Source organism: Heterocephalus glaber, unplaced genomic scaffold (assembly GCF_053883595.1).
Source record: "Heterocephalus glaber isolate CG9 unplaced genomic scaffold, H.glaber_assembly_v1.0 deba00001472, whole genome shotgun sequence".
Taxonomy (NCBI): Eukaryota; Metazoa; Chordata; class Mammalia; order Rodentia; family Bathyergidae; genus Heterocephalus; species Heterocephalus glaber.
Window position 1 is genome coordinate 68,833,064 of NW_028258315.1, and position 27,505 is coordinate 68,860,568.

Sequence of the window (27,505 nt, forward strand, 5' to 3'; positions counted from 1 at the left end):
GGCAGGTGGCGCCACCACTGAGCTAAATCCCCAGCCCAATGAGTAGATGTTTGACTACACATGTAATTTACTTGGCATAGGAATATTCAGATTTTCTTTGTCTTAGCTGTGGTTGGTTTATGACCTTGGCTTTATGAGTATATCATTCAGTGCTTCAGTAGTGAAAATACAGCATCGTTTTCCTTTCTCTTTTCTACTGTCCTGGAACACTTTACAGTGATGCCTGAAACTTTCTCCCAGTGTCTGTTTTCAGCAGACTCTGTTTCTTATTGTTTTGCTGAGAAAATTGAACATTCACATACTGTACTGGCTAATGGGTTTTTTCTGTATGGATTTCATTGTGGATTTCTTTTTACTTATCCTGGTTTGGTTGTTTGGGCCTCTTGAATGGATGAATTGGTAAAGTTCATCCATTTTGGAATTGGCTCAGCCTTTGTTTCTCAAATATTGCCTCTGCTCTATTTCCTCTCTGGGATGTCAGTTTTAGTAAAATATTCTCACTTTTTTCTCTTAACTTTGCTTCTGCATTTTCCATTATTTCCATCTTTGCTGTATTCTGGATAACTTCTTTCTACCTATCTGTTCCATGTTCCTAATTCTTCATTTCTGTCTAAGCTGCTGTTAAATCTTAAGTTCTAAATTTTGGCAGTTTTATTTTCTGGTCTGAAAAGTTTTATTTGTTCCTCTTTAAAATTTGGTGTTTCTTGGAGATCTTTTCAGGCTTGTCTTTTATTTGTTCAAACAAGATAAGCATAATTTTATACTTGGGTCTGATAATTCTAGCATCTGAAATCTGTGTTAGTCTGTATCCTTCCGTGCCCAAATAGGAAAATAGAAGTCACTAGGATGATTCCAGGAAAGAGGAATTTAGTGAGTTCTTTGATAGCAAAGGTTCTCCAAGTGTTGAAACCTGGTAGTTTCTGGAGGCATGACTCCAACTCCCCTGAAATTTCTGGCAGCCCATTGTGTGCAGTTTTCTGTGTTTACCCAACTTTCCGTTTTCTACTCTTTTGATTTCCTACCCATTTTCTGTTTGCAGTTTGTAAGAAGTCTTCTACATGTAGTTTTCAGGCCTCTTATCTTTTGTAACAGGCAGAAAAGAGTTGAATACCAGCAGACAGAATCTGGAACAGGGTGATTGCCATCTGTTGTTTCTGTTGTTGGTTCTTATTCCTAGAGCCTTGTTTGTCCTTTTATGCCTGGTTATTTTGGGGTACTGGCATTGCAAAATTACTTGGAATAATTTGATGCCCAAGGCTTTTCATTTGTTTGTCAGACCCCTGGGAGTCCTAGCTGTGTGGGACCAACTTAGTCCAAATTTAATGGCTCCTTGAACCACGTAGAGAAACTAAATGGTACTGGAAATTCTTGGAAAAGCTTGCTTACTTTCTCTTCACTCATAGGCTGAGAATCTAGTTCTTTCTAACCCAGTTTAATGGGTATAGGCGTATCCTAGACCATATGACCACTAAAACCAGAATACAGCTTTGTGGTTCTGTCCTCAGATTGGAAAGGTGCCTTTGGGCAAAACCTGTTTTGCATTCCAGGCTTGTTCTGAGTTACTGCAGTTTCTCAGATTTCAGCCTATCTTGTTAGCTCTTCGGTACTTTTAAGAATATATGTGTGAGCCGGGGATTTAGCTTGGTAGTTTCATCGCCTGCTGCGTAAGCGCAGGGACCAGAGTTCAATCCCTGGTCCCCCAAAAAAGAATATATGTGTGATATTACAGCCTTGTTTTTTTTCTTGTTCTAAGTTCAAAGGAGGTAAGGTAGAGGTTGATGTAAATTACTTAGCCTTCCTTTACTAAGCATGCATTCAGTTCTTTATGTTTTTATATGCCTATCTTGGTTTATTTCTAACCTTTTGAATTCTTGAGAATTTTCATGTACCTTTTTTTTTGGTACCGGGGATTGAACTCGGGACCTTGAGCTTCCGAGGCAGGTGGTGGAACCACTGAGCTAAATCCCTGGCCCTCACTTACCTTCTTAATGTGTTTTGTCTTCATGTCATTGAGAAAAATTCAAATTTTAACTTTTGGAAAACTAATACATTCATATATGTACATTTAAAAACCATGAAAGGGTATCCAGTGAAGTCTTCCCATCATACTAATGTCTCCCAGTCAATTCTTCATGAACTCAGCTTTCATGGGGTGATTGAAAAATAAGGTGAATGTTTATAAATTTTAAAAAATTGTTACAGTAAACAACATTGCCACTAATCTCTCTTGAAATACTTCCCCTTGCTTGGAACACACATCTTATCCCATTGTTCTTGCCACTTTCTAAGCAGTCCTGGAAGTCCTCTTTTGTGAGTGTCTTTATAAGATGTGATTTAAAAATACAGTGCCGCCAAATGCCCTCCAGTAGAAAGGCTAGTTCATAAAAAACTAGTTCATCCACATTATTCACTAGTTATAGTCCTGAGTAATTTCTTCTCTTCCCCAAAAGTCAAAATGACCATAAAAAGTAAACATGTTGAATTAATTCAGTACATAGAGGCAGCCACAACAACACAACTAAAAATAGGAAAGAGAACATCCATTTGATCAATCTTGTGGTTTTCCAGTATTTTATAAATATCCTAATTTTGGGTGCTAATTTAAAATTTACCCTCATTCAGTTTCTATAGATGGTTGACTGGCTTTAGGCCAGGGCCAAGGCAGAATATCATAGTGGAAGGGAGGTGGTAGAGGAAGGCTGTTTTCCTCAGGGCAGCTAGGAATGGGCGTCTTTCTAATAAGTCCATTCATCCTTTGCACTCAACAGTGGGTTAATCTACTTGATAGGTTAGAGCCCTCATGATCCATTCACTTCCCAAAAGGAATCACATCTTCAAAACAGGGAGCCTTTTGAGGAACATTTTCTATTCTAACCTTAACAGCATCATTTGGTTTTAGATATATTGGAGGCTCTGAGCTTGATGCATTATAGGGTCAAGACTGTTGTAATTTCCTGGTAAGTTTTTTGTTCAGTAATGTTCTTATTTGAAGCATTACATATAGTATCCCATAAATGTATAATTTTATGTGTCAGTTTACCTTCTATTTTCACCTTTTTCTTTTTTTAAATTAATTTTATCCCATTCTCCCCCTTGAGCCCCCTCCCCTTGTGTCAATTTAAAAAAGAAATGTCATACTTTTTCAGTTAAATTTAAGAATCGCTAATACTCTCAAAAGTCTGTTTCCATTTATGGCATTGCCAAAAAATGTTAAAATTAAGATTTTCACGTAGCTCAAAATATGAAATCCTAGACTGTCTGAAGACAGTATAATGTGAAATCTTAAATTGTCTGGAGACCCTGTTTTTTAGTTTAAGAATTAATTGATCATTATACTGCAATTACTTCATTGATTCAGCAAATATTTGAGCAGCTTTGTGCTAAATGTCAATGAAGAAACAAATTTTGGAAATGGTTATAAACTTAATAGGGCTAAAAGATAAATCATGTGTATTGTTGGAAAGTGAAAAGAGCTGTGGCTCAAGCAGGGTAAGGGAAATTAGGAGTGTGTGTGGGAGAGGTGGAGTTGTATCCTCACTGAGAATGTGACATTTGAATGAAGTAAGTTGCTGGAATACCTGGTAGAGCCAGTGCAGAGCCACTGAGAGAGGCTTGTGTGGAAGCTGTTGTGGCTGGGGCTGGCAGAGGAGGGGGAGATGAGAAATACATTGGGATGAGCCTCCTATGATTTTTAAGAACCTTGGTTGAAAGTGAGCAGATGGAGTATTCAGAGAAATTAAATCTAAATTTCCTTTGTTGGTTGTAATCTTTTCTTTTTTGGTTTTGGGGAATCGAAGTGGGGCCTTGCGCTTGCGCAGCAAGTGGGGAAACCACTGAGCTAAATCCCCGACCCTTTTCTTTTTCATTAAGTAAAAAGTAATTGGAATTTTAATAGCAAATGATCTGATCTTTATGTGTTCATATATTAAATTTGTTCAAGAATCATTTAGTACTGACCCTGAGCATGCTTTTTCCCCTCTGGATCAAGGATATAGCCAACTGAATAAAAAGGTTACAAAGGGTCTGAAGCACATGAAATTTAATTTCCTGTGTGTGACTGTTTATTTACAAATAACCATCTTCATAGAGTCTTTTGGTCTTTATTTTAATGATCACCTCAAGCAGTTAGCATTGAGATTTGAAGATTGTTTCCCGTATCATTTTTCAACAGTTAACTCATGTGTCTCACTTTCAGCTCTCAACTCATTAGTTTCTTTCTCAAGAGAGCTTTAAATGCTTACATATATATGACAAAATATACTAATATAAAAATAATTATATTCATCTACTCTGGATCCATTTTGATTAATAAGATTTCGTTTTGTTTTGTTTTTTTTGTTTTTTGGTACTGGAGATTGAACTCGGGACCTTGTGCTTGCAAGGCAGGCGGCGGAACCACTGAGCTAAATCCCCAGCGCCCCCATAAGATTGTTTTTTGAGACAGGGTCTTACTATGTCGTACAGACTGGCCTTGAACTCACAGTGATCCTCTTGCCTCAGCCTCCCAACTGCTGGAATCACAGACATCGTCACCACGCCCAGCAGTTAAGATTTTTATAAACAGGGCTGATCTGATTCAAAAAGTACCATTTTAAAAAAATGCATATTTTAAAATTTACGGTGCTGGAGATTTAATTCAGAGCCTCATGTATACTAAGCACTGGATTACATTCCCAGCTCTTTTCATTTTGAGGCAGAGTCTTGCTAAATTGCCCAGGCTTTCCTGGAACGAGTGATCCTCTTGCCTTAGCTTTTGGAGTAGCTGGAACTTACAGACATGGGATTTACCATGTCCAGTTGAAAATTGTTCTATATCTGCCTCCTAAATCAGGAAGCTAGGTGGCTTAAAATCAAGTTAATGATTTTACATGGGAGAGTTGAGGACCATTGATAACTGTGTTGTCTTTGGTTTTCTTTTCTGTAGTTAGGAGTTTTGTTTCGTTTTGTTTTTTGAGACAGGGTCTCACTCTGTAATTCAGGGTGGTCTTGACCTCACTATGTAGCCAGGCTGGCCTCAGCAGTCTTCCTGCCTCAGCCTTCCTAGTACTGAGATCACAGGTGGGTGCCACTATACCTGGCTTTGTACTTTGGTGTGTTTTGATGATTCTTCAATTCAAGTAAAAGAGGTGAATTAGTTAATTTGGTCTCTTTGAAGAATCAATGCAGTGCTTTTAACAGAAATATAGAGGGGAGAGAAATGCAGGTAATATAATGTTCTCTCTCACAATTTCCCTTCCATTTTATTTGTTTCCACATTTTGTTTTTCAATTCAGTTGGTGGGGCTAGTTGGCCCACATTTGTAATCCCAGCATTCCCAGTACTGGGTGAAGCAGGAGTTCTCATGGCTACATAACAAAAACAAAAGAAACAAAAAACAGCTGAAGGGGCCGGGGATTTAGCTCAGTGGTTCTGCCGCCTGCATCGAAAGCACAAGGTCCCGAGTTCAATCCCCGGTACCAAAAAAAAAAACCAAACAGCTGAAGTAGGCTACCTAAATATCTGAGTCAAAGGCTTGCAAGGCAAAAATAAAAATAAGCAAAAGAAAGCCAAAGGTTGCTGTTACTGGAGTTGATAACAGTATTCATTTAGATATTTTTGTTGTTACTGCTATTATTTTACTTTTTGTTGAAGAATGAACATACAACAGCAGGAAATAAATATAGAGCTCAAGGAATTATGTTAAAAACAAACACCCATACATTTAAAGTGAGAATGTAAAATGCTTTCCCCCACTTTGAAAAATTTTTGTCACATGACCTGCTATACTCCTAGGGATATACCTAAGAAAACTGAAATCATGTCTACAAAAACATATGAAAATATGTTCATAGATTAGCCAAACAAAGGGAATAGCCCATATGTTCATCAGGTAATCAACACTACAGAATATAGTACATCTGTACAATAGAATGAAGCCATAAGAAGGCACAAAATCTCATATGCTGTAACATAGGTGGAGCTTGAAAACATGTTATGTGAAACTGGCCTATTGCACCTATTACCTCGCCACATTGTATGATGTCTTTTGTATTAATATCTAGAATGGGCAGATCAATAGAGACAGATCATTTGCCAAGGACTGCAGGTAGGGGTAGTAGGGATGGTGAGTGATTGTTACTGGATATAGAATTTCTTTATGAGGGGAGAAATGTTCTGGAATTAGATACTAGTAATGGTTGCATAATTCTGAATATACTAATAACCTTCAAATTATACATTTTAAAAGGATGACTTTGATGACATGCTAGTTATATCTCAATAAAGCTGTTAAGCAGCAACAAAAACAGACCAAATACATCCATGTGTTTAACCACCAGGTTAACAGAACCCAGTAGAACCCCACAAGTCCACTGAGTCTCCTTCCCAGTCAGTGCTGCAAATTATTCCTGGGAGAAAAAGTAGCAGCTGTTTGTACTGCTACTTGCTTTTCAGAAGCCATTGTTTTAGACTGGACATGAAGCTTTATTTTCTCAGCACTAGCCAGGCCTAGCTGGGAATTTTTAATTTTATTATTGTTAGTTTTTGGTACCGGGGATCAAACTCGGATCCTTGCGCTTGCAAGGCAGGCGGTGAAACCACTGTGCTAAATCCCCGGGCCCAATTTTATTTTATTTATTTTTTGGGGGGGGGGGGCCCACCGGAGATCGAACTCAGGACCTCGTGCTTTCGAGGCAGGCACAGTGCCACTGAGCTAAATTCCCGGCATTAGCTGGGATTATTATTTTTTTTTTTTGGCACTGGGAATCAAACTTGGGTCCTTGCGCTTGTGCAGCAGGCAGCGAAACCACTGAGCTAAATCCCCAGCCCTAGCTGAGAATTTTTAATAAAGCATCATTTTAACCAGCTAATTCTTTATAATTCCATGGTGCCAATGTGGCCTACTTTTGGTGCCAGTAATAGTACCTGTCTTTCAAAATAGTAGCTAGGCATTTTTTAATTGCTGCTACTGCTGTTAATAGAAATAATCTAGTGGGTTTTTTTTTTTTCTTTTTCTAGGGAGTAAGCCCTGGGCCTTCTCACTGAGTTATAGCCATAGCCCTTTTTAAATTTTTATTTTAAAATGGGGTCTCACTAAGTTGTCCAGTCTAGGTTTAAATTTAGGATCCTCCTGCCTCAGCTTCCCAAATTGCTGGGATTACAGGACTGCACCATGCTGCTTGGCTTAGAGCCTACCATTTAAAAATAATTTTAAAAAGTTATTTATTTAGTGACATTGAGGATTGAACATAGAGCATGCTAAGCAAATGCCCTTAACCACTGAGCTATATTGCAAACCTTTTTAATTTTGAGTCAGAATTTTGCTGAATTGTTCAGGTTGCTTCATATTTGTAGTCCTCCTGCCTCAGTCTTTCAAGTAGCTGGGTCTAACCCATGTTTAACCCTAAAATAATTTTTTAATGCTACCTTATATATTATTCTTATCAATAGCATATGCTTTATTAACCATTGCTACTTTTTTTTTTTTCTTCCTGTTCTAGGGATTGAACCCAGGGCTTTGAGCGTGCTAGGCAGACATTGTGCCACTGAATTATACCCTCAGCCCCAACAACTACTTATTTTATCCTCCTAATCCTAATCCTGTGCCCACATTAGAAATGATTATTAATACTGTCTTTAAAAAACAAAAAAGGAAACAAGGTCTATGTAAATAGGGAAGGGTGGTGGGGGTGAAGGGCGCATAAGTAATGGGGGAAAAAATAAGAACTAAGATACATCATGTTCAGGTACAAACACCCAATGATAAATGTAAACGTATTGTATACCTAAAATGTACCAATTAATATATAAATTGTAAAAAATACTGTCTTTTAAGTGATCCATATTAGCTTTAATGTTTCTTTTAATTTGCATATCCTTTCTGATTTTAAATTTTAAAAGAACTACCCCTAAATGGTTATATGCGTTTAAATATTTTAAACCCAGAGTAAGGTCAGTTTTGGTGTTTTGCTTTTCAGTGATGTGTTGGCATTGCCCATTTTCAAGCAGGAAGATTCCAACCTTCCATTGGATGGTGAAACAAAAAACCCTCCCTTTCAGTATGTGATGTGTGCTGCAACATCACCAGCAGTCAAACTGCACGACGAGACACTCACTTACCTGAACCAAGGTGAGTATGGCTAGGTCATATATTGACATGTAAAAACTTAACAAAAACCCGAAATAAATGTTTTGGCATTGTAGTCTAGATTGCTGGTAATAATTAAAAATTTGGGCCAGGCATGGTGGCACATGCCTATAATCATAGCTCTCAAAGAGGCTGAGGCAGGAGGATTGTCACAAGTTCAAGGCCAGCCTGGGCTACATAGTGAGTTCAAAGCTCGCCTGAACTACAAAGCGAGATCCTGTCTCAAAAACAAAAAAAGAAAAAAAATTAGGTTATTTTTCTTAAGTTTTACCATTTTAGTTTCAGTTAAAGAAAATTGTAGGAATTTTGCTTTGAGCCAGCAGAGTAATAGTTTGTAGAAACTGATTTGCATTGAAGAGGGTCTGTGGAGCAAGATTTATTATAGGGTTTTTTGGATATCATCCAAAGGAGGAGCAAACAGGAAAGGGTGTCAGGTATTTTTAAGGACAGCACTTTCAATAAAGGACGTAAGAATGAATCAGAAGTTCAGCTAGCCACCCCATTGTTGGATATGAAAGGAGTTTGTGCTTGAAAATAGACTTAAGGTGGTCCAAGATGGAATTAGTGGTAAAGTAAATCATGTAAATAAAATTGTACCTGCTCATATCTTGTCTAGAATTTACCTTTGGAAATTATAAAGATTTTTGTTTTTGTTTCAAGGTGCTCTTAGCAATTGGGACACAGGGTGATGTCACCACTGTAAACAAAAGTACTTTGTTAAGCAGGATTAATTTGTTGTATACAAATACTGCAAGCATGTTGAATTCTTTTTTTCTGTGTGAAGTTTTGTAGTTTGTTAAAGGTAGTAAAAGAAGCATCCTCTGCAGAGCAAATGTGGGCCAGTTAAAAGTAGGAAAAGAAGTACACTGGGCAGGGTGAGAGCAGACCACTTTGAAAAAGAAAACAGTGGCCATAAGGTTAATTATGGTCGTGTTTTATATCTCTCACTCCCCAGACTGACATCAGTTCTAGGTTGTGCTATCAAAAACTTGAGTTCTTGTGAGAAGAACTAAAGATAGTATTTTCTGATTGGTCCCAGGTGCAGGGCTTTGGGACCTGTTCTGCACATGTGTCCTGGACCTCAGTGATTGCAGGTCACACCCACTGGCCCAGTCAGTTTGTCATGTCCCAATTTCCTCCCTCATTTACCCCTGAAAGATGTAAATTCTCTTTAATTGTTTATGGAGTGCTGAAGGTATGGAGGTCTCTGTTTTCATATAGGTACTTCCTGCTGAAAGGGGTTGTATGGCCTATGTACTGGGGATTACATTCTCTCAACTACCTTAGGATGTTGTGGCTCACCAGCTGGGTTGAAAAGAAAACCTGTCAGAAGCCATGAGAAAAGAATTAGTATCTATATATGAAGAACTGTTGAGCTGCCTGTTCAGTGGGAAAAAACTTGGTGAATTTGAAGAGTAACTTTACTATTAGGTTGCATGTGCAGAACCTAAATATAAGAGGGAACAGATCAGATTTCCACATTTCCTGTGGAGGGAAAAAAGGATTATTAGATGGGCTACCGGTACACCTTTATAGTGACTCTGCTTAATCTATCCTCCAAGCAGAACTGGGGTCTTGATTTTTGAAGAAGAGCCTTAGGTCTTCCAGAGGTTCATAGGAGTAGCCTGTGAAAATTAGCATTTTAATGGCTTTCCACTGTGTCCCTTGAGGAAAGACCAGCTTAATGGTTCCTCAGGAACTAGGAGTAAAGACTCGAGTCTTGAGGGGCTACAAGGCTGCCCTTTTTGCCTCTCTACCAGTCTTTTGATTTCCCAACCAGACTTTAGACATGTCTCTTTGGGGTTCCTTGCAACGAATGACAGCAACTTGCTTGGGAAGGTAGACTGCCTTAAGGAGTTGTAGAATTTCCTACTTGGGTTTTATAGATGGTGCTTTATTAGTCAGCAAGCCCCATTCTTTTCAGATTGCTACATGGGCATGTAGCTTAATATCAGTGCCCTAGTAAGGCCTATGAGCTTTGTTTTTAAAGCAGAGGTTCCTGTAGGAAGGGGTTTGGCCTCAGTGGCCTGTTGTGAACTGACAATGCATAACTTGCCTTTTGATGTCCTTCTTGGACAAAACTACTTCCATCAGTGGACCGCACCTTCTCAGGGTCTGGGAGGGACATCACTCATGTCCTGCCTGCTTCCAGTAGGTCTGGAAAATGACCTGTTCACAAGAGTGGATAATCTCTGAGCCTACAGGTATCAGTGAGGCAGGATTAAGAATAATGTAGGAGGGGGCCAGGGATTTAAGCTCAGTGGTTCTGGTGCCTGCCTTGCAAGCACAAGGTCCCAAGTTCAATCTCTGGTACCAAAAAAAAAAAAAACACAATAGTGTAGGAGGGCCGGGGAAGTAGCTCAGTGGTGCTATACCTGCCGGGCAAATTCAGGGTCCTGAATTTGATCCCTGATATCAAAAAAAAAAAAGAATAGTGCAGGTGTTTATGGTAACCTCAGGAATATCTAGAAGTATTGCTGGGCATAGTTTCAACAGGCATAATCTACTTTTGCCTTTTCTGGAACTGGAGAATTGGCCCAAATTTTACTAGTCCTAGAAAGGGAGTAGGACACTATGGAACAATAAATTCATGGTTGATGTGTCAGAGCAGGAGTTTAAAAGCTCTTACTAAGATTTTCCTTGACACCAATTATGGCTGTAGATCTAGAGGAGGGTTTTCTAGAAAAGGATACTAAAACAGGGCAGTTAAATTTACTTACCCCACTCGAGGTTCCTCACAGGAAATGAAGATGTCTAGGGACAGGGGCATTGCAGATTGACTCAGGCCACGTCAGTCCTCTTTATCAGAGCAGGAGGTGATGGTTTTATCCTCCCAATTCCATGAGTCAAGCATAGCAGCTGCCTGCCTGATACATGGAGCAGGGCCTGGTACAGTTATGTGTCCAGTTTTCTTGCAGGCCTTGATTGGCCCTGAGTTTTCCCTTGGATGACTCAGGTATGCTTAAAGTACCGCTAGTTGTGACAGCCATAATTTTGGTTTGTCTTTTTTTTTTTTTCAACCCTTTCTCCTTTTGAGCTTATCTAAATCCTGGTTGTTGAACATGGAAAAGCCAGTGTCCAACCATTGGGTCATAGGGTTCTAGGGGGTCCATCTGCAAACCTACCAGAATTTTTTTTTGTTTTGGTACCAAGGATTGAACTCTGGTCCTTGCGTTTGCGCAGTAGGCAGCAAAACCACTGAGCTAAATCCCGGCCCCCAACCTGAATTTTTTGAAAATACAAAATACTGGGTTTCACTGGGGTGATAGCCTCTGATGGAAAGAGGTGGGAGAGACTCATATCTGTCTGAGGACAGGATCATTAATGCTATCAATTATTTTTTCCCTTGGAGGCCTCTATCTTATTTTTCTTATTGCTGAGACAAAATACCTGACACCCAAAGTTTAAGGAGGAAAGGTTTATTTCAGCTCACAGTTTGTAGAGGTTTCAGTCTATAGTCAGCTGATTCCAAGGCAGGGGGTGGCATGGCAGAGACATCACAGAGGAGAAATGTCTCATTGCATGGCAGGCAGAAGGCAGCAAAGCAGTAAGTAGCAGAAGCAGCAGCAATCCTCCCTTTCCCTTTTATCTTATCTAGGCTACAAGCCTTTTGGATGGTGCCACCTGTACCCAGGGTGGGCCTTTCCATTATTCACACCCACAACTATGCTAAACCAGTTAGTGGACTTATTTAGTTATCACACTATGATAATTCATATTCATATACCCTTAATCCACATTCACACACCCAAATCCAGCCACTTTTTTATTTTTAGTTTTGGTACCGGGGATCGAACTTGGGACCTTGTGCTTTCGAGGCAGGCGGCAGAACCACTGAGCTAAATCCCCAGCCCTAGCCATTTTTGAAAAGCCCCATTTATGACCCCATGAGTAGGGGACATCTAGCTGTAAGCCATAAGAGCTTCTTAAAGTAGCATGGTTCTTGGGGCTTTAGAGGTAAAGAGCCACAAAAACCTAAACAAAGAATTTCACACCACCTTGTCTTCTGCAGAATTTAGACTGCCTTTCTGTACCCATCCTCTCAATTTTTTAAGGATACAACCCAATGGCAAGATGGCTGATACCTGCAGGATATTTCTCATGGTCTGTCATGGGGCCTATGGAGAGAGAAAACTAGGTCTGGGGTCCTTAAAATGGCATCCTGTGCAGAAGGTGGAGACCCATTGAGTTCTCAGAGTGTCCCTTGTGAGACTGAAGTACAACTAAGCAGATGTCTGTGCTTAAAGCTAGGGTGGCACTGTTAGTGGAATCTCCTGGCTATGCCAGAATGTTATCAGGTAGCTCCTCAAAATGTGGCTCACCAATCAAACATTACTGGGTTCTGGGTTGCTCGCCTTCTGGAGTTATAGTCCAGGTTTTCATCTTGAATTGAACAAAACGAGCAAAAAGCAGTGGTAAAGTTTATTTGCAAAAGTAAAAATGAAGAGTGAGGGAGAAAAAAAAAAAAAGAGGAAAAAGCAAGATAAAAGAATACCCTGAAGAAAGCAGAGTGGGTTAGCTATCATGAGGAAAGCCACAATAGCAAACTCTTCCTGACATTGTATCCTTTTATACTGTCCACATCTCAAGGAAACCTGTGAGAACTACATACAGGTCCTGAGAGGTGGTGCTGGGATCCCATACCTCAGGCTGACGTCAGGTCTAGGCCATCCTATTGAAAACCCTGCTCAAATTCTTGTGAGAAGTCCAGGTGCAGGGCTTTAGGTACTGTTCTTCGAGTGTGTTCTGAGATCTTGTAATTAGGTCATGCCTACTTCCCCACCCAGCTTTACTAGGCCCTAATCTTCTATATCAGCACTGGTGCCTTAGAAGAGTTGAGCCCTGTGGGCTCTGTTACTCTTAGGACTTTCTACAAGGTGGCCTACTGACTCGTTAGGGAGAGGAGTGGAGCCCCATAGGGGCTCCCTTGGAAACACCCATGAGATCAGGGTGGAATCCACACCATCCGGGATTCCCTTAGCCATTTGAGAAACAGTACACTGAAGAGATCAGAGTGGAATCCACACCATCCGGGATTCCCTTAGCCATTTGAGAAACAGTACACTTAAGAGATCAGAGTGGAACCCCCACCACCAAGTTCCCTTAACCACCTGAGAAACAATATCCCTTACATTTATCCCAGTAATAAAAACTTTGATAATCACTTTAAGGCAGTAGAGGTAGAATCCCCTTTTTAGCATTAAACTTTAAAATGTTCTAAGTATGAGGGTAGCTCTACTTTTGCATATTCAATAGCCAGTTGAGTTGACCTTTATCTGTGGTTCTCTGTTCAGCTCAGGCTCTCAGTTGCATATATTTAAATTAGCTGAATATCTGTTAGAAGAAACAAGGTGGGGCTCTAACCACCTTGAGGTCCATACTTTCTTAAAAGTGGAGGCTTTAGCTCTTATTTGTAAGGGTGAGAGTTCCTATTGTCCATGAGGTCAATTCAAAGAGAAAATGACAAACATGGCAGAACCTTGTGACCAACCAAAATGGCTGACAACTTGGTGATTCCTTGTGACTGACTCACAAGATAAACCAAAATGGCTGCCAAATATAGTGGAAAGGTAGACTCAACTGAAACAAGGCCCCAAGAAAGCAATTCACTACAGATACCCAGAGATAAAAGGCCATCAAGGAGAAAACCACAGATGAGACTTTGAGCACAAGCAGGCTCCCAAAAGAGTGAGAAAACTGAAAAAAGTATTGGGGAAAACAAAAATGTGAGGGCAAAAAAGCATACTAAATTCTAGGTCGCACACATGGAACGTGAATGATCTGTTCTGTGACTGGGTTAAAACAAGCTGATTGGCAGCTCTTAACTGACTTGTACCACAGTGAGTAACCAAAAATGGGAAAGAGGGGACTGGGGATTTAGCTCAGTGGTTCTGGTGCCTGCCCTGAGCAAGCACAAGGTCCTGAGTTTGATGCCTAGTACTGCCCCCAAAAAAGGGAAAGAAAAGATCAAGAAGAGGGGAGATAAACTTGAGGTGAACCTGTGGGCCTCTTACTGGCTGGGAAAAATAGAGGCCATGTGCTTAACCTCCCCCAACCCACATGATGGAACACACTAGGGAACTTCTGGAGCCATAAGAAAACTTTGTGAATTCCCCACCTCCCATTAATTTTTACAACCGCCTCCCTCCCTGCTTCTCTTGACAACCAAAACCCCATCCTAGGAGAGAACAGAAAAGAAGGGAATCGGGCCTTTTGTAGAGGACAGAGGAGGGAAGAAAAAACTATACTAGTCCTTATTGGCTGGAGTCCATAGACTTTATAGAGGGAAAGAAACGAAACTGCCCAGTGGGGCATGGTGGCTCACGCCTTTAATCCCAGCACTTCAGAGGCTGAGGCAGGACGATTGCTTAGAGTTTGAGGCCAGCCTGGGCTTCATAGTGAATTCAAGGCCAAGATGAACTACACATAGCAAGACCCTGACTCACAAAAACAAAACAAAACAAAAAAAACTGTACCCAAAGCCCTTATCTCCTCCTTGGCTGGCTTTAATGAAATATGTTGCCAGGTTCTAGGTTTCTAGGGACTCCTTCTAGAAATCCTTTCTAGGTTCTAGGTTGTATAACCCAAACAAAGAATTGGGCAAGACAAGCTCAAAAGGTAGCAAGATTTTCCATTTATTAGAGGCAGGTAAAGAAACATTTGTGCAGTACAAATGTGGGCCAGTTAAAAGTATAAATAGGCGTACACTTTGCAGGATGAGAGCAGATCTGTGAAAGAGAGAACAGAGGCCAAATTCTTATTTTTCCTGAACACTTACAAGAACAGTGCATCTTTTTTTTTTGCAGAAAAATGGGAAATATTTGAAGGGATAAACCCGAAAATTGTTATTGTTTGGGTATATTTTCTTTTATGCCTATACATTTTCTTTTATCAAGAGTGGAATTATGTATCTCGTCACTTAATACATTGTAGTCAGACATTGTAACTCAGCACTTGAATCCCAGCTGTTCAGGAAGCTGAAACAGGGGGATGAGAAGTTTGAGGCCAGCCAAAGCAACACAGTGAGTCCCCTGTCTTAAAATTTTACAAAGTTGGGAAGTAAGCTCAAGGGTAGAGCGTTTGCCTTACATGCATGAGGCCTTGGGCTCAATCCCTAGTACCACTCCCCTAAAAAATTGTGATTATTTTTCTGTCATTAAGTACAGTGTTCAATTCCTTGAGCTTGTGGAGAGACTGATAGATTTTAGACCATTTATTTTTGATTCATATTTTGAAATTGGAAAAATAACTTAATTTCTCATTTTACATTTAATATATGTTTAGAATCTATGAGAATCTTTAGGAGGTTCTGTCCGTAGTATCTGTAACAAAAACTTCACTTTTGGGCTTCAGTTACTTAGGTTTAAGTTTTATGTTTGAAACGACTAAGAATTTATTTGGTAATATATTTTAGGCATGAAACTCAGTAGAAACAATATAGATGCAAGAATAGTCACTATCAGTTTTTTTTTTTAATTAAAATTTTTTGTGCTGTTGGGAATTGAATCTAGGGCCTCGTATATGCTAGACAAGTGCTCTACCACTGAACTATATCCTTAACCCCATTGTGACTTTATTTCTAAGACAAAAAAAGAAATATCTTGCAAGGCCATACCAATATTAGTTCTTAAAATGGTCATGTAATGAACCCTGAGCCCTTGATTCTGTGTATGTATGTATAAACATGTCTTTTATGTGTATATTTGAATATATGTCCTGTACACATATATAGAACATTATTTGTAGCCAGAGTTACATCCTAGGTTGTTGAAAGAATTACAGTCTTATCAAACAAATGGCTGTTTTATACACTGTGATTATAAGTAAAGGAAGCAGGACTTTAAACAGTTTTAGATTGGCTCCTTTTTAAAAAAATACAGATAATAAAATAATTTGAACTAAAAAAGACTTGAAATCTAATTGCTTATAATATTGCACAGTGACCCACATAATAATGTATTAAATGAACCCTATATAAAACTATTCAAATATATAATCAACCATTCTAATCCAGACCATTTTTCTTTTCAGTTTGACACTTTGGGGGGAATATTTACCATAATGCCTCGTACAGCATTTGTTCAACTACTAAGAAGAGATAGTTCTTACCATTTTACAAAGAGCTGATAGGTTGTTTTTGTTTGTTTCATTTTGTTTTGTTTTTGTGGTGCTAAGATTTGAACCCAGGGGGCCTTGTGTATTTGAGGCCACTCTACTACTGAGCTAAAACCTCAGCCCCGCTAAGAGCTGTTGAATGGCATTGTACCTACGAGAGGGTCCTGAATGCTTTGTATTTCAGAGTATTGAATGCCTTGATGTTGTAGCTTTGCAGGGAATAGTCGTTTTTCCAACTTTACCATGCATCAGAATCATTTGGAGGGCTTGTCAAAACATGATTGCTGAATCCCATATAGTTTCTGATTGATCAGATCCAGGCTGTACCTAGGAATTTGTATTTCTGACTGATTTCCTACTGTTGCTGCTGGTCTAAAACATACTTCATCTTTTTATTACTTTGAATACTCAAGCAAATAACTGGGCTTTCTGTCACTATCATCTGGTTTTTGATGGATTTTCTAAGGAGAAAGTTAGCAAATAGTTGGAGTTGAATGCTGATCCTAAAGTCTTGTGACTTGTTCATTGTTAGTATCCTCCCCTTAGTCTCACTGACCACTTTCTTCCTTTATGACAGCTATTGATGAAGAATATTTGCTATTGACTTGGGTGTGGTGGCACATGCCTATAATCACCTGTAATCCCAGCACTCGGGAGGCTGAGGCAGGAGGATCGCAGTGATTTCAAGGCCAGCCTGGGATACATAGTGAGTTTGAGGACATCCTGAACTACATAGCGAGACCCTGTCTCAACTGAAAAAAGGAGAATATTTGCTATTGTATAACACCATAAAGAAAATAAAAGGAAAAGAGAATTTTATGTAGTCTTTGACTTTGTCAAGTAGAAATTGGAACCAGTTTTTGGTGTTTTTTTTTTAAAAATTTGTATGAATGTCTTAGAGTGTCATTTAGAGTATTTCTTAAACAGAGCAGTGCAATTTAAAAACTGTTAGTGTTTACCTGGTCCTGCATGAGTAGCCATCCATAAAAAGAGTTAGGTCTCCCATTTGTGGAGTAAAAGTTGTAGTTGCAACATGAAGTAACTAAATCTCCCTTTGAACAGGTTTCTTAGAGCTGGAGGTTGGATCTTTGATACTTCTGTACCTCATGAAGTGAGACTTCTGATCCCAACTTCTTGCTGCGCTCCAACTTGGCTCATTGCTGCTGCTGGATCAGCAGTAAAATTCTTCAAGTAAAAAGACCCTTTCTCCTAGTTTCTCCCCACGTGCCTGTTCTTTTGGAGGCCAAATTCTACTTGGAGGCTACTCTGTTGAGAATGTTAATTAACCAGTAATAGCTACTTTGTAGACAATTCTGAGGCCCTAGGTAATAGTGTGTTTATTGGCTTAAAGTGTTTATTAAATGTTAATAAGTTTCAAAAAATAAATTTTTTAAATTAATTATATTTTATATCATAGTAGATTTCATTTTGATTAACTTTGGCTCTTGTTATTAGATTGTTTTAATGTTAGGACCTTAGAAGTAAGGTTTCTAAGACTTTGAACTTAGTGGGGGGAGCTGTCACATCTTGGGCTCCATGTTGCTCTGGAGTCCATGAGAGGAAGCTAGATTGAGAGTCTGTATATTCAAAGGTAGGAGGAGACATGAACTCACAATTACATTTTTCAACCCTGGCAGTACTTTTGCATTTCTAATTCAAAAGATGAGGGGAGCAGAATATCAGAACATGAAGGGTAAATTTAAAAGGTGATGTTAAAAGGAGTACCAGTGTATCATAGAACATTAGGCTGTGTTAACTTTATACTTCATTAACAGAAGAAACTTTATATGCATTTAGAACCCAGACTATTTCAGGAAGTTGTATAATTAATTATGAGTAGGGGACAGATATAAGAAATTAAATCTGTAAAAATATTTATTCAGTGGATATTGCCATTGCAGATTTTAAGTTTCCACTAAGGACATCATTTGAAACATAATATGGTACAAGATCCTTTTTAAAAAATCTACTTCTGCCTGGTGTGATGGTTCATGCCTGTAATCCCAGCACTCAGGAGGTTGAGGCGGGAGGATTGCCATGAGTTCGAGGCCAGCCTGGGGTACATAGTGAACTCAAGGCCAGCCTGAACTACAAAGTGAGACTGTGCCTCAAAAAATAAGTAAATAAAATAATAATCCACTTTTGATTTTGGGAAAATTTTTCTTAGCTTTTCCATTGCTGAAATGCAATGCTTGGTGCCCACAACTTGAAGGAGGAAAGGTATCATTTAGCTCGTGGTTTCAGGAGGTTCACTGCATGGTTGTCAGGTTCCAAGACAGAAACCACATGGCAGAAGGGCATGGTGGAGTAAAACTGCTTAGTTCATGGCAGCTGGGAAGCAGAGCAGGAGAGCAGTGCCAGAGAGGAATGGTGAAGGACTGCATATTGTGCCCAAGGTCACTCCTTGATGACCCACTCAGACACACATCTTGAGCCATGAGTGTGCTTTACTAACAATATACTAGGTGTTTCTTAATCCGTTGAAGTTGACATAGGATTAACAGTCACAAACACTTAGGGTGTTTAAAACAGGAGCAATCTGTATGGAAATAGATTGAACTTTGTATTGAGTTTAGAAATTACCTCCTTAAGGTGACCAGGAAGAAAAATGAAAAAGAAGATAGGAGCATTGAGATTTCTTTATGTACTCAATTTTCTCAGTCTTAAGAATTTTGGGTTTCAGGTGATCATACGATAATCTCAGTGAGACGAGTTTTCTCTCCTGCCTGGGCAGCCAAATAAAAAGGGCTTCCAGAATACTACTTCATCTCCCACTGCTTGCTTTTCTTTGTGTTAGTCACATCGTGCCAGGGAGTGGTTTAGTATTTCTTTACCTGTACTCCTTAGTGATCCTGTCTTCAAATGGCTTTATCTAGCACCTGTACCTTGAAAGATCTCCTATTGATATCTCCAACCAGAGTCTCTTCCTCCTAGCTCCAAACTTGTAATCAATTTGGATGTACAGTAGGCATCTCAGACTTAATGTGTTCTGTCGAACTCCTGATTTTCTCCAGGTCTGCTCCTTGCTATTGCCACCAAGTCAGGAAATGGCAATTGTTGTTTAGTTCCTTGAAAAAATCCGGGGTCATCTTCAGCTCTTCTTTCTCCCACACATCGCGTCTGATATAGACTACAGAAAAATCTCTTTAGGATCTACCTTCAGAATATCTCCAGAGAGTGACCTCTCCTTACCACCCCCACTTCTACTGGGTCTGTGAGTGTGACTTCCCTGTAGCCTTGCCAGTTCAAGCTGAGGGATTTGTGCTACTCTAATAGGTGAGAAATTATGTCATTGTAGTTTTTAAATTTATATTTCTCTCAGGGAAGTTGAATGTCTTAATATGTTTAAGCTGTCATTTCCTTTTTTTATGAACCCACCTCATGTGTTCATTTTGTTTGCTCATTTTTACCTCAAGGGATATTGGTTATTTGTTAACCATTTCATGAATTCTTTATATATTAGGGAGGTCAGCCCTTTTTGTGTAATTTGAGTTGCAAATATTCTTGTGGCTTTTTTTGTCTTGACCAATCAGAACCCCTGAGTCAAAAGATCCCAGTGTTTTAACTTGTTGACAGGTGCAGTCATATTGCCTTTTAGAAAGACTTAATCAGTTTACATTCTTCACATTACATGGCTTCATTTCTTCTCATTCTTTTTTGGTATGGGGAATCGAACTCAGGACCCTGCGCTTGCAAGGCAGGTGGCGGAACCACTGAGCCAAACCCCTGGCCCTCATTTCTTCTCATTCTTATGGACTTAATTTTTACTTAAACATTTTTAGTTGATCTAATAATCAGCACAGACTTTTGTTAATTTTTATTTCCTAAATTCTCACGAGGTTGTATAATTTTAAGTGTATAGTGGTGTATTTTTCAAAGCTACCTATATGCTCTTTTTTTGTGGGAAGGAAGGTTTGAGATGAGGTCTCGCCATGTAGTTCAGACTGGTCTTGAACTCACTATGTAACCCAAGCTGGCCTGTCATTTGAGGCCATCCTTCTGCCTCAGCCTCCTAAGTGCTGAGATTATAGATGTGTACCACCATGCCTGGCTCTATATGCTTTATTTTTTCTATATTCCTTATTTTTAAAAATTATTTTCTAAATTCAGATCCATTTTTGTATACGCTACAGATGTCTTCCAATCTGTGTCTTAGTTTAATTTTTTAAAGTTTCTGCTAGTCAGGTGTGGTGCCACATGCCTGTCACCCCAGAACTCTGGAAGGCTGAGGCAGAAGCATTGCAAGTTTGAGCACAGCCTGCTGATATAGTGAGACACTGTCTCAAAAAGTGTTGGAGATGTGATTCAGTGCAAAGGCCCAAGGTTCTATCCTAAGCAACACACATACAAAAATACACCCCACACCAAAAAACCAACACTAAACTCTTGCCATAAAGGTATTTTTTAGTGTTAAATTCTCAATCTGTTGAATAAAGAATACTACTTAGTAACATACATTTTTTCCCCTTTACCAGCTTTGTAACAATTTCATCATGTTTTGATAACCCACTGTTGAATTTTGACCCTAGAGAACTGTATTTCTCCATGGGAGTGTGGGCAAGATACTGGTAGTTGTATTGTAAACCAGAAGCATTTTAAAATTTTTGCTGCATGCCAGATTATACTATAATTTCTTCTTCTTCTTTTTTTTTTTTTTCCTGGTACCGGAGATGGAACTTGGGACCTTGAGCTTGCGAGGCAGCCCGTGGAACCACTGAGCTAAATCCCTGGCCCCTATAATTTTTATTTTTTAATAACAGATGAAATCATTTCTATGCATTAGGAATGCACTATATTTTTGCAGCAGCTCTTTTACCCCATTACATTTATTTGTGATGTTGTGTTTTTTTTTGTTGGTTTGTTTTGGAGACATGTAGTCTCACCCTAGCCTTGAACTTGCTATGTAGCACAGGTTGGCCATAAACTTGCAATCCTCCTCCCTCAGCCTCTTGAGTACTTAGATAATAGGTATGCACCACTGCACCCCTTTTATTTGCATTTCTTAATGGACACTGAGCACTGGAAAAAAGTGATTTGGATTCATTAGGGATGAGGAAATGGCCCAAGGATTAAAAATTGGCCTCAATCTGTATATTAAAAACCTGTGTACTTATGTTCATAGCATCACTCATTGTAGCCAAAATATGGTAATAACCCTAAAGTCCATCAGATGATAAGTGGATGAAAAATATTTAATATGTTTGTAGAGTAGACTATTGGCAGTAAACAAAAACAAAACAAAACAAAAGGAAGTCAGGCCAAGTAAAAGAAACAATTTACCAAAAAACTACATACTATGTCTATATATGAGGTGTCCAGAGGAGGCAGATCACTAGAGATAGAACATTAGTGGTTGAAGGAGTTGGGTGAGAATATAGGAAGTGATTACTAATGCTTGCGTTTATCTGTGCTGGAGATCAAACCCAGGCTTCATGCATGCTAGGCAAGTGTTCTAACCTCTGAGCTACATTCCCAACCCCTGCATTTCTTTTGAGAATGATGAAAATGTTTCAGTATTAGTAGTGATGATGGTTGTACAACTCTGAATATACTAAAAGCTAATGAATTATTAAAAAGGGGTGAATTTTATGGTATGTGAATCTCAAAACATCTGTAAAAATTAATCTCTGATTGTGCACAATACATACATGCGCACATCCATAATAAAAATTTGTAAGAACATGGTAGATGAAGTAAATTGATAGAGCAGTTCTTTAGTTTACTGTAATGATGTTTGAAGAAAAGGATGCTGTGATCTGCAAGGAACCTTTATTTGCTTCTCTAGCAGATGAGCAAACTAACATTGGGTAATTTTATGTTCTGAGAAATAGTTAAATTATGTTAAACAGATTGTTCTTTACATGGATGATTTTGAATCATAATTTCTTTTTTTTATTTTTAATAATTTCTTTAAATAGGCCAGTCTTATGAAATTCGGATGTTGGATAATCGGAAAATGGGAGATATGCCAGAGATCAGTGGAAAATTGGTAAAGGTAAGGACAGCCTATTTTAATTCCTAACAGCTTTTGCAGTGATTGAGTAAAATGGCAGTTTTACCCTAAGAGTTTTTATTAAAAAAACCTAAAATTTCAAATTAGGAAGTAATGGATATATTAAAACTTTTAACTTATTTTAGCAATGTTTTATTCACTCATGTGTAAAGTGGGGATTAAGTTTTTGGAACCAAGGAGCATGAAATAAGTTAGCTGCAGATATAGGAGGAAAAAAGCCCACCACCACCGGTACAACAAAAGACTAAACTCTTTATTAAAAGATAATTTGTGGGTGAGGGGGATATGACTTAATATAAAATTCTTTTTACTCCTTAAAATTTTATTAAATAAAACTTGAAGTCTGTGTTAGAAGCCAGTCATCCTAGGTCTAGGAGGTGTGGCCATTGTCTGGTCAGTCTTTTAGAGTCTGTCTTCAGAACTGTCCCTGACCCCACCCATGTTTAGCCTCTGGCTGTCGTGCACCAGAGCTTATTATAAATTCCTCAGCATTACAGGGCAGTGTTTACAGAAGAAGCTCATCTGGGGAAAGGCAAAGATTTTAAATGTTAAGATTTATTTGTTTTGTTTTTTGATACATGGTCTTGGTTTGTAGTTGAGGGTAGCTTTGAACTCACTATACAGCCCAGGCTGGCCTCTTAACTCTTGGCAATCCTCCTGGCTCAGCCTCCCTGAGTGCTAGGTTTACAGGCATGCAGCACCATGCCTAGTAGGTGGTAAGATTTAAAAATAACTAGTTTGTTTGATAGATGACACTTAATGTTTAAAATACTTATGCCAAGATAGTTAAATATGTCTGACTAACTTGGAGTGATAGGGTCAATTGATTAAATTGTTGTTCAGCTTCATTGGATTTACTTTCAACTTAAATACCAAAAAACAATATGGGTTGGGGGTATATATAGCTCAGTGGTAGAATGCTTATCTGGCATGCTTGAGGCCCTAGGTTCAATCTCCAGCACTGCAAAAAATAAAATTAAAAAATTGCATTTTGAAAAAAAAAAAAAAAGACTACATAGAACTAATTCGAGTGAAGAAATGTAGGTATTAGTGACACTTCATCTTGGGATAATGAGTCAGTGACAGAAAAACTATCCAGCTATGAATACACAGTGAACATTTTGCTGACATCACACAGCATACATAAACATTTAGCCCACTGAATAAAAGAACTAATTTTTGAAAGATGTTACTTCCAGCTCATCTCCCACTTGATAAGCCACATATCTGATTTTTGTTGGATGTGACAGAACAGGTCCAGTTTCATATCCTGAGAGCTTGTCTGGGATTCAGAACTACCATCTGCTACCACCAATGACTGTAGAAGGAGTTTCTTGGAAAGCACCACACCCTTCTTTAGCTTGATCCTAAAAATGCACTATAGCTTTCTAGACTTTTATTTACTGGCCCTCTAATCATCAACTCTGCTACTTAAATTTTGGGGACAATCTTGGAAAGCAGTGATATGTTCCCGAAGTCCTTTTGAACTTTGATGTGCTGAACATACTTAGTGATCAGTGATGAGTTTCCACAGCTTGCTTTGTTTTGCCTTAATGATATGGCTCCTTTCTTTATATTAGTTCAGTCTCCTTGTAGTCAGAATTTCCAAAAAAAAAATTTCCAGATAACAGGTTTCTCCCAGTTTTCATTTGTTTTCTTTTATATCTTGCATTTTCTTAACTTAGTTTATCTTTTTATCCTCCTTTACTATCTTAGTCTGACATTCTGGAATGGGACTTAATACAACTTGTAAATCTAACATCTGTGTTCTCATTATTTTCATCTTGATGTAGCTTTAGACTAGTTATTCCTGAACAAATAATAATTGCAAACATGACATTTTCTGTACTTTGCTTTTCTAAGTATGGTGTTTGAATGCATTTTGATCACTTGTTTTTCTGTTCTGGAATAAAACAGTGGTTGGCATCCCAAGCCAGTGGAAGGTGAAGGAGGTGTGTGTAAACAGCAGAGAATGGGCCAAGAGTTTGGAGAGGAGTTAAAGCCTTACCTAGGAATTTGAGTGTTTGAATTCAATTTATCTGTAATTTTTTTCCTTGTTTACCTTAAATTAATCTCATTTGCAGGTTAAATAGTTGCATATGTAGTCCAGAGATGTAGCTCAGTAGTAGAGGACTTAGTGTATGTGACACCCTTTGTTCAGTTGCCAGCACCACAAAGCAAACAAGCCAACAAAATCTTTAAAAAACAGTTGAGAATGAATTTTATATTAGGCTCTCTTTGGGGAGCAGGTGGAGAGGGTTTTTTGTTGTTGTTGTTCTTTGTTTTGTTTTGGCCAGTTAGTTGACAGAATGACTGTCTTATTAAAAAAACTTAAAGATTAACTCCTTATTTATTTATGTAGGGTTTTTTTTTTTGAGAGAGGATCTCACTATGAAGTTCAGACTGGCCTTGAACTCGCTGTGTAGCCCAGGCTGGCTTCAAACTCTTGGTGATCCTCCTGCTTCAGCCTCCTGAGTGCTGGGATTACAGGCGTGTGCCGCCATGCCCAGCTTGATTAACTCTTATTTTAAATTAACTGTTTTATCATTATGCCTGGGGTTCTCTGAATTTGTTGATGACTTTTTATAATACCTGTGTATCTGGCATTTTTTCCATAGAAATAAAGAGTTCTTGATCACTAATTTTATGGCCATGTACCTGGAATTTGACTTGCAATATCAATGTCTTTTATAAAATGTATATTTGAGTAACTCCTTTTGTTAGTACTTCTCATTTTCAGGCTGTAAGTCTTTGCACCACATATCATAATCCAAGTATCCAGGTACAAATTATGGAATGGTTAAAGCAGAATGTGTTTTTGTTCATCTATTGTAGGTTAATACATAATGCCTCTGTGTTTTAGCTGGAGTGGTTTGAAAGTGCTCTTTTTCCCACTTACTCCACAGAGCATCATAAGGGTTGTATTCCATGACAGACGACTGCAGTACACGGAGCATCAGCAACTTGAAGGCTGGAAGTGGAATCGCCCAGGAGATAGACTGCTCGATTTAGGTACAGGCAGTAGACAGATACCACAGAGATGAGGACATTGTTCAGCTATACCCATTAATGTGTTAGCACCATCTAACTGTGTGGAGAAAGTTTTGGTGTTACTAGATTCTGTGCCTTGAGAATTTTATACTTAAAAAATGATGTTTTTTGGTGTTAAACCAACCCTAACCAGGAATTTTTATGATTTTGCAACTATTTTAATTCTCATTTGGTATCCATCCATCGTATTTTTAATAAAGTGAAATAAAACCATAGTCGGAGAAACTGAATCTTAAGTAGATTTTGATATTGAAGACAAGGTTGCTTTTGGAGAGCTTTGAAGGGAAAAGTTCATCATGGATGTAATTATTTCCCTTATAATGTTGTATGTTAAATGGTAAGGGATTTTTTGGTTTTTGTTTTTTTTGAGATGAGGTCTCGCTGTGTTGGTCAGCTGGTCTTGAACTCCTGGGCTTAAGTGATCCTCCTGCCTTAGTCTCCTGAGAGTAGCTGGGAATATACAGGTGCAACACCACTCCTAGCTCAAGTTGTAAGATTTTTTAATTATTTGAAATGAATGCATTTTTACATATCTTCTTTTTACAATACAGATATTCCAATGTCTGTGGGAATAATTGATAGAAGGACAAATCCAAGCCAGTTAAACGCAGTTGAATTTCTGTGGGACCCTGCAAAACGCACATCTGCTTTCATTCAGGTTTGGAGTTTTACGTTATAAGAATCACAGTGACCAAGTCATTTAGAAGATCAGAGTGAGATTTAATTCTTGACATGTTATATTTTTAAATGCTTATTTTGTAAACTATTTTAATGTCCTTCTTCTTTACAAACATAAAAATGGGTTCAATCTAAATTTGTCAAGTTTTAGACACATGAAGTTTAATGATGTAAAAGTCAAATTCTATTTTTGCCATTAATAGTCACAATAATTAAAATATCTTTTTCATGATGTATTTCTCTTGAACAAAAGCTGCCATTTAAAAGGATATGACTGAAAAAAGTTTATAGTTTTAAAATTCTTTTTAGCATTATTAAAAACATTCTACTAATGAAAAAATCAAACCTCCACTAATAGACAATGATAGTGATGAATTCTCCATGTACCCATCACCTGGCCTGAAAGGTTACTAGTTTTTCCCTTTTTGTAGTTATTATTCGTAGCCTTTAAAACAAACCCTATACATATTTCATCAGTAAATACCATGTATGAGATACTTTTTTTTTGGTACCGGGGATCAAACTCAGGACCTTGAGCTTGCAAGGCAGGCACCAGAACCACTGAGCTAAATCCCCAGCCCTACATTTTTAAGAAAAAAACATTATAATATCATTATTATATGTTTTAAAAGCTCAGTAATTCTAATACCTACTGTGTTTAGTGGTGGAATTTAAATTGCTAAGTAGGTAAACTTTATAATAGAAAAAAAAAACCATTTAATTGCTGACCAGCCTAAGTAGGTTACAGTTTGTGTCAGCTGTAAAGAATCATTAGTATTGTGCATTGTGGTGGTCTACCAAATACTCCCCATCAGTTAGTTATCACTACAGACATGATTTAAGGGCAATGTGAGAAAATACTGCTGTTGTTTGTTCCATACAATAACCAGCAATGTAGAATCAATGATAATGAGAGCTGGCTTTGCCTTTCAGATTGTGCATTTGTCTTGTAGAGGTCAGTTTTCACATCATGAGTCATTTCAAAGAGAATATGCATAGCAGTTAGACATGACTGTAATTTTGCTAGTAAGTCTGTGCAGTTCTTTGAGGCTATTTTGTTGGGGGGGGGGCTTTCTGGACTGTTGAAGTTCTCCAGGCAAAGCATCACAAATTCATGTGTGTGTAAGAGCAGCAGTGAGACTATGTACAACAGGAACACTGTACGACAGGGGTAGTGGGAGTAGATGGCAAACAACAGACTGCTAGAAATAATGTGATGATTGCTATGGGTTGAGCAGAATTTAGGGCCCTGAGTCTGAGAGTAGCAAATGCTGTGGAATAGAGGTAGGTAGCATGCATAGACACTGTTGTACTGATGTTCCTCTAATTGGAGCAAGTCCTGCATCAGAGGAGAGGCATTGCAGTGGGTAAGAGCTTGTTCTCAGCAAACCTAGAAACAGTTGGATTTCTGAAAGGAAAGCCATGTATTAAAACAGAGAAAGGGCTGGGGATTTAGCTCAGTGGTGCCAACACTGTCCTCACAAGCACAAGGTCCTGAGTTCAACCCCCAGTACCAAAAAAAA

General features: G+C 38.5%; 1 protein-coding gene across 5 annotated transcripts in view; it reads left to right on the forward strand.

The window, feature by feature from the left end:
* Positions 1-27,505, forward strand: part of Ubp1 (upstream binding protein 1) — a 59,641-nt gene that overhangs the window by 10,472 nt on the left and 21,664 nt on the right. For all 5 annotated transcript variants that reach the window (XR_205771.4, XM_087181421.1, XM_087181422.1 and 2 more), the window contains 4 exons: positions 7,956-8,107; positions 22,159-22,235; positions 25,160-25,265; positions 25,856-25,962. Coding sequence is in view for 4 of the 5 variants with exons in the window: in XM_087181421.1 (XP_087037547.1) it covers positions 7,956-8,107; positions 22,159-22,235; positions 25,160-25,265; positions 25,856-25,962 (442 nt within the window). In the remaining variant the exon portion in view is untranslated. The remainder of the gene's footprint in view (positions 1-7,955; positions 8,108-22,158; positions 22,236-25,159; positions 25,266-25,855; positions 25,963-27,505) is intronic.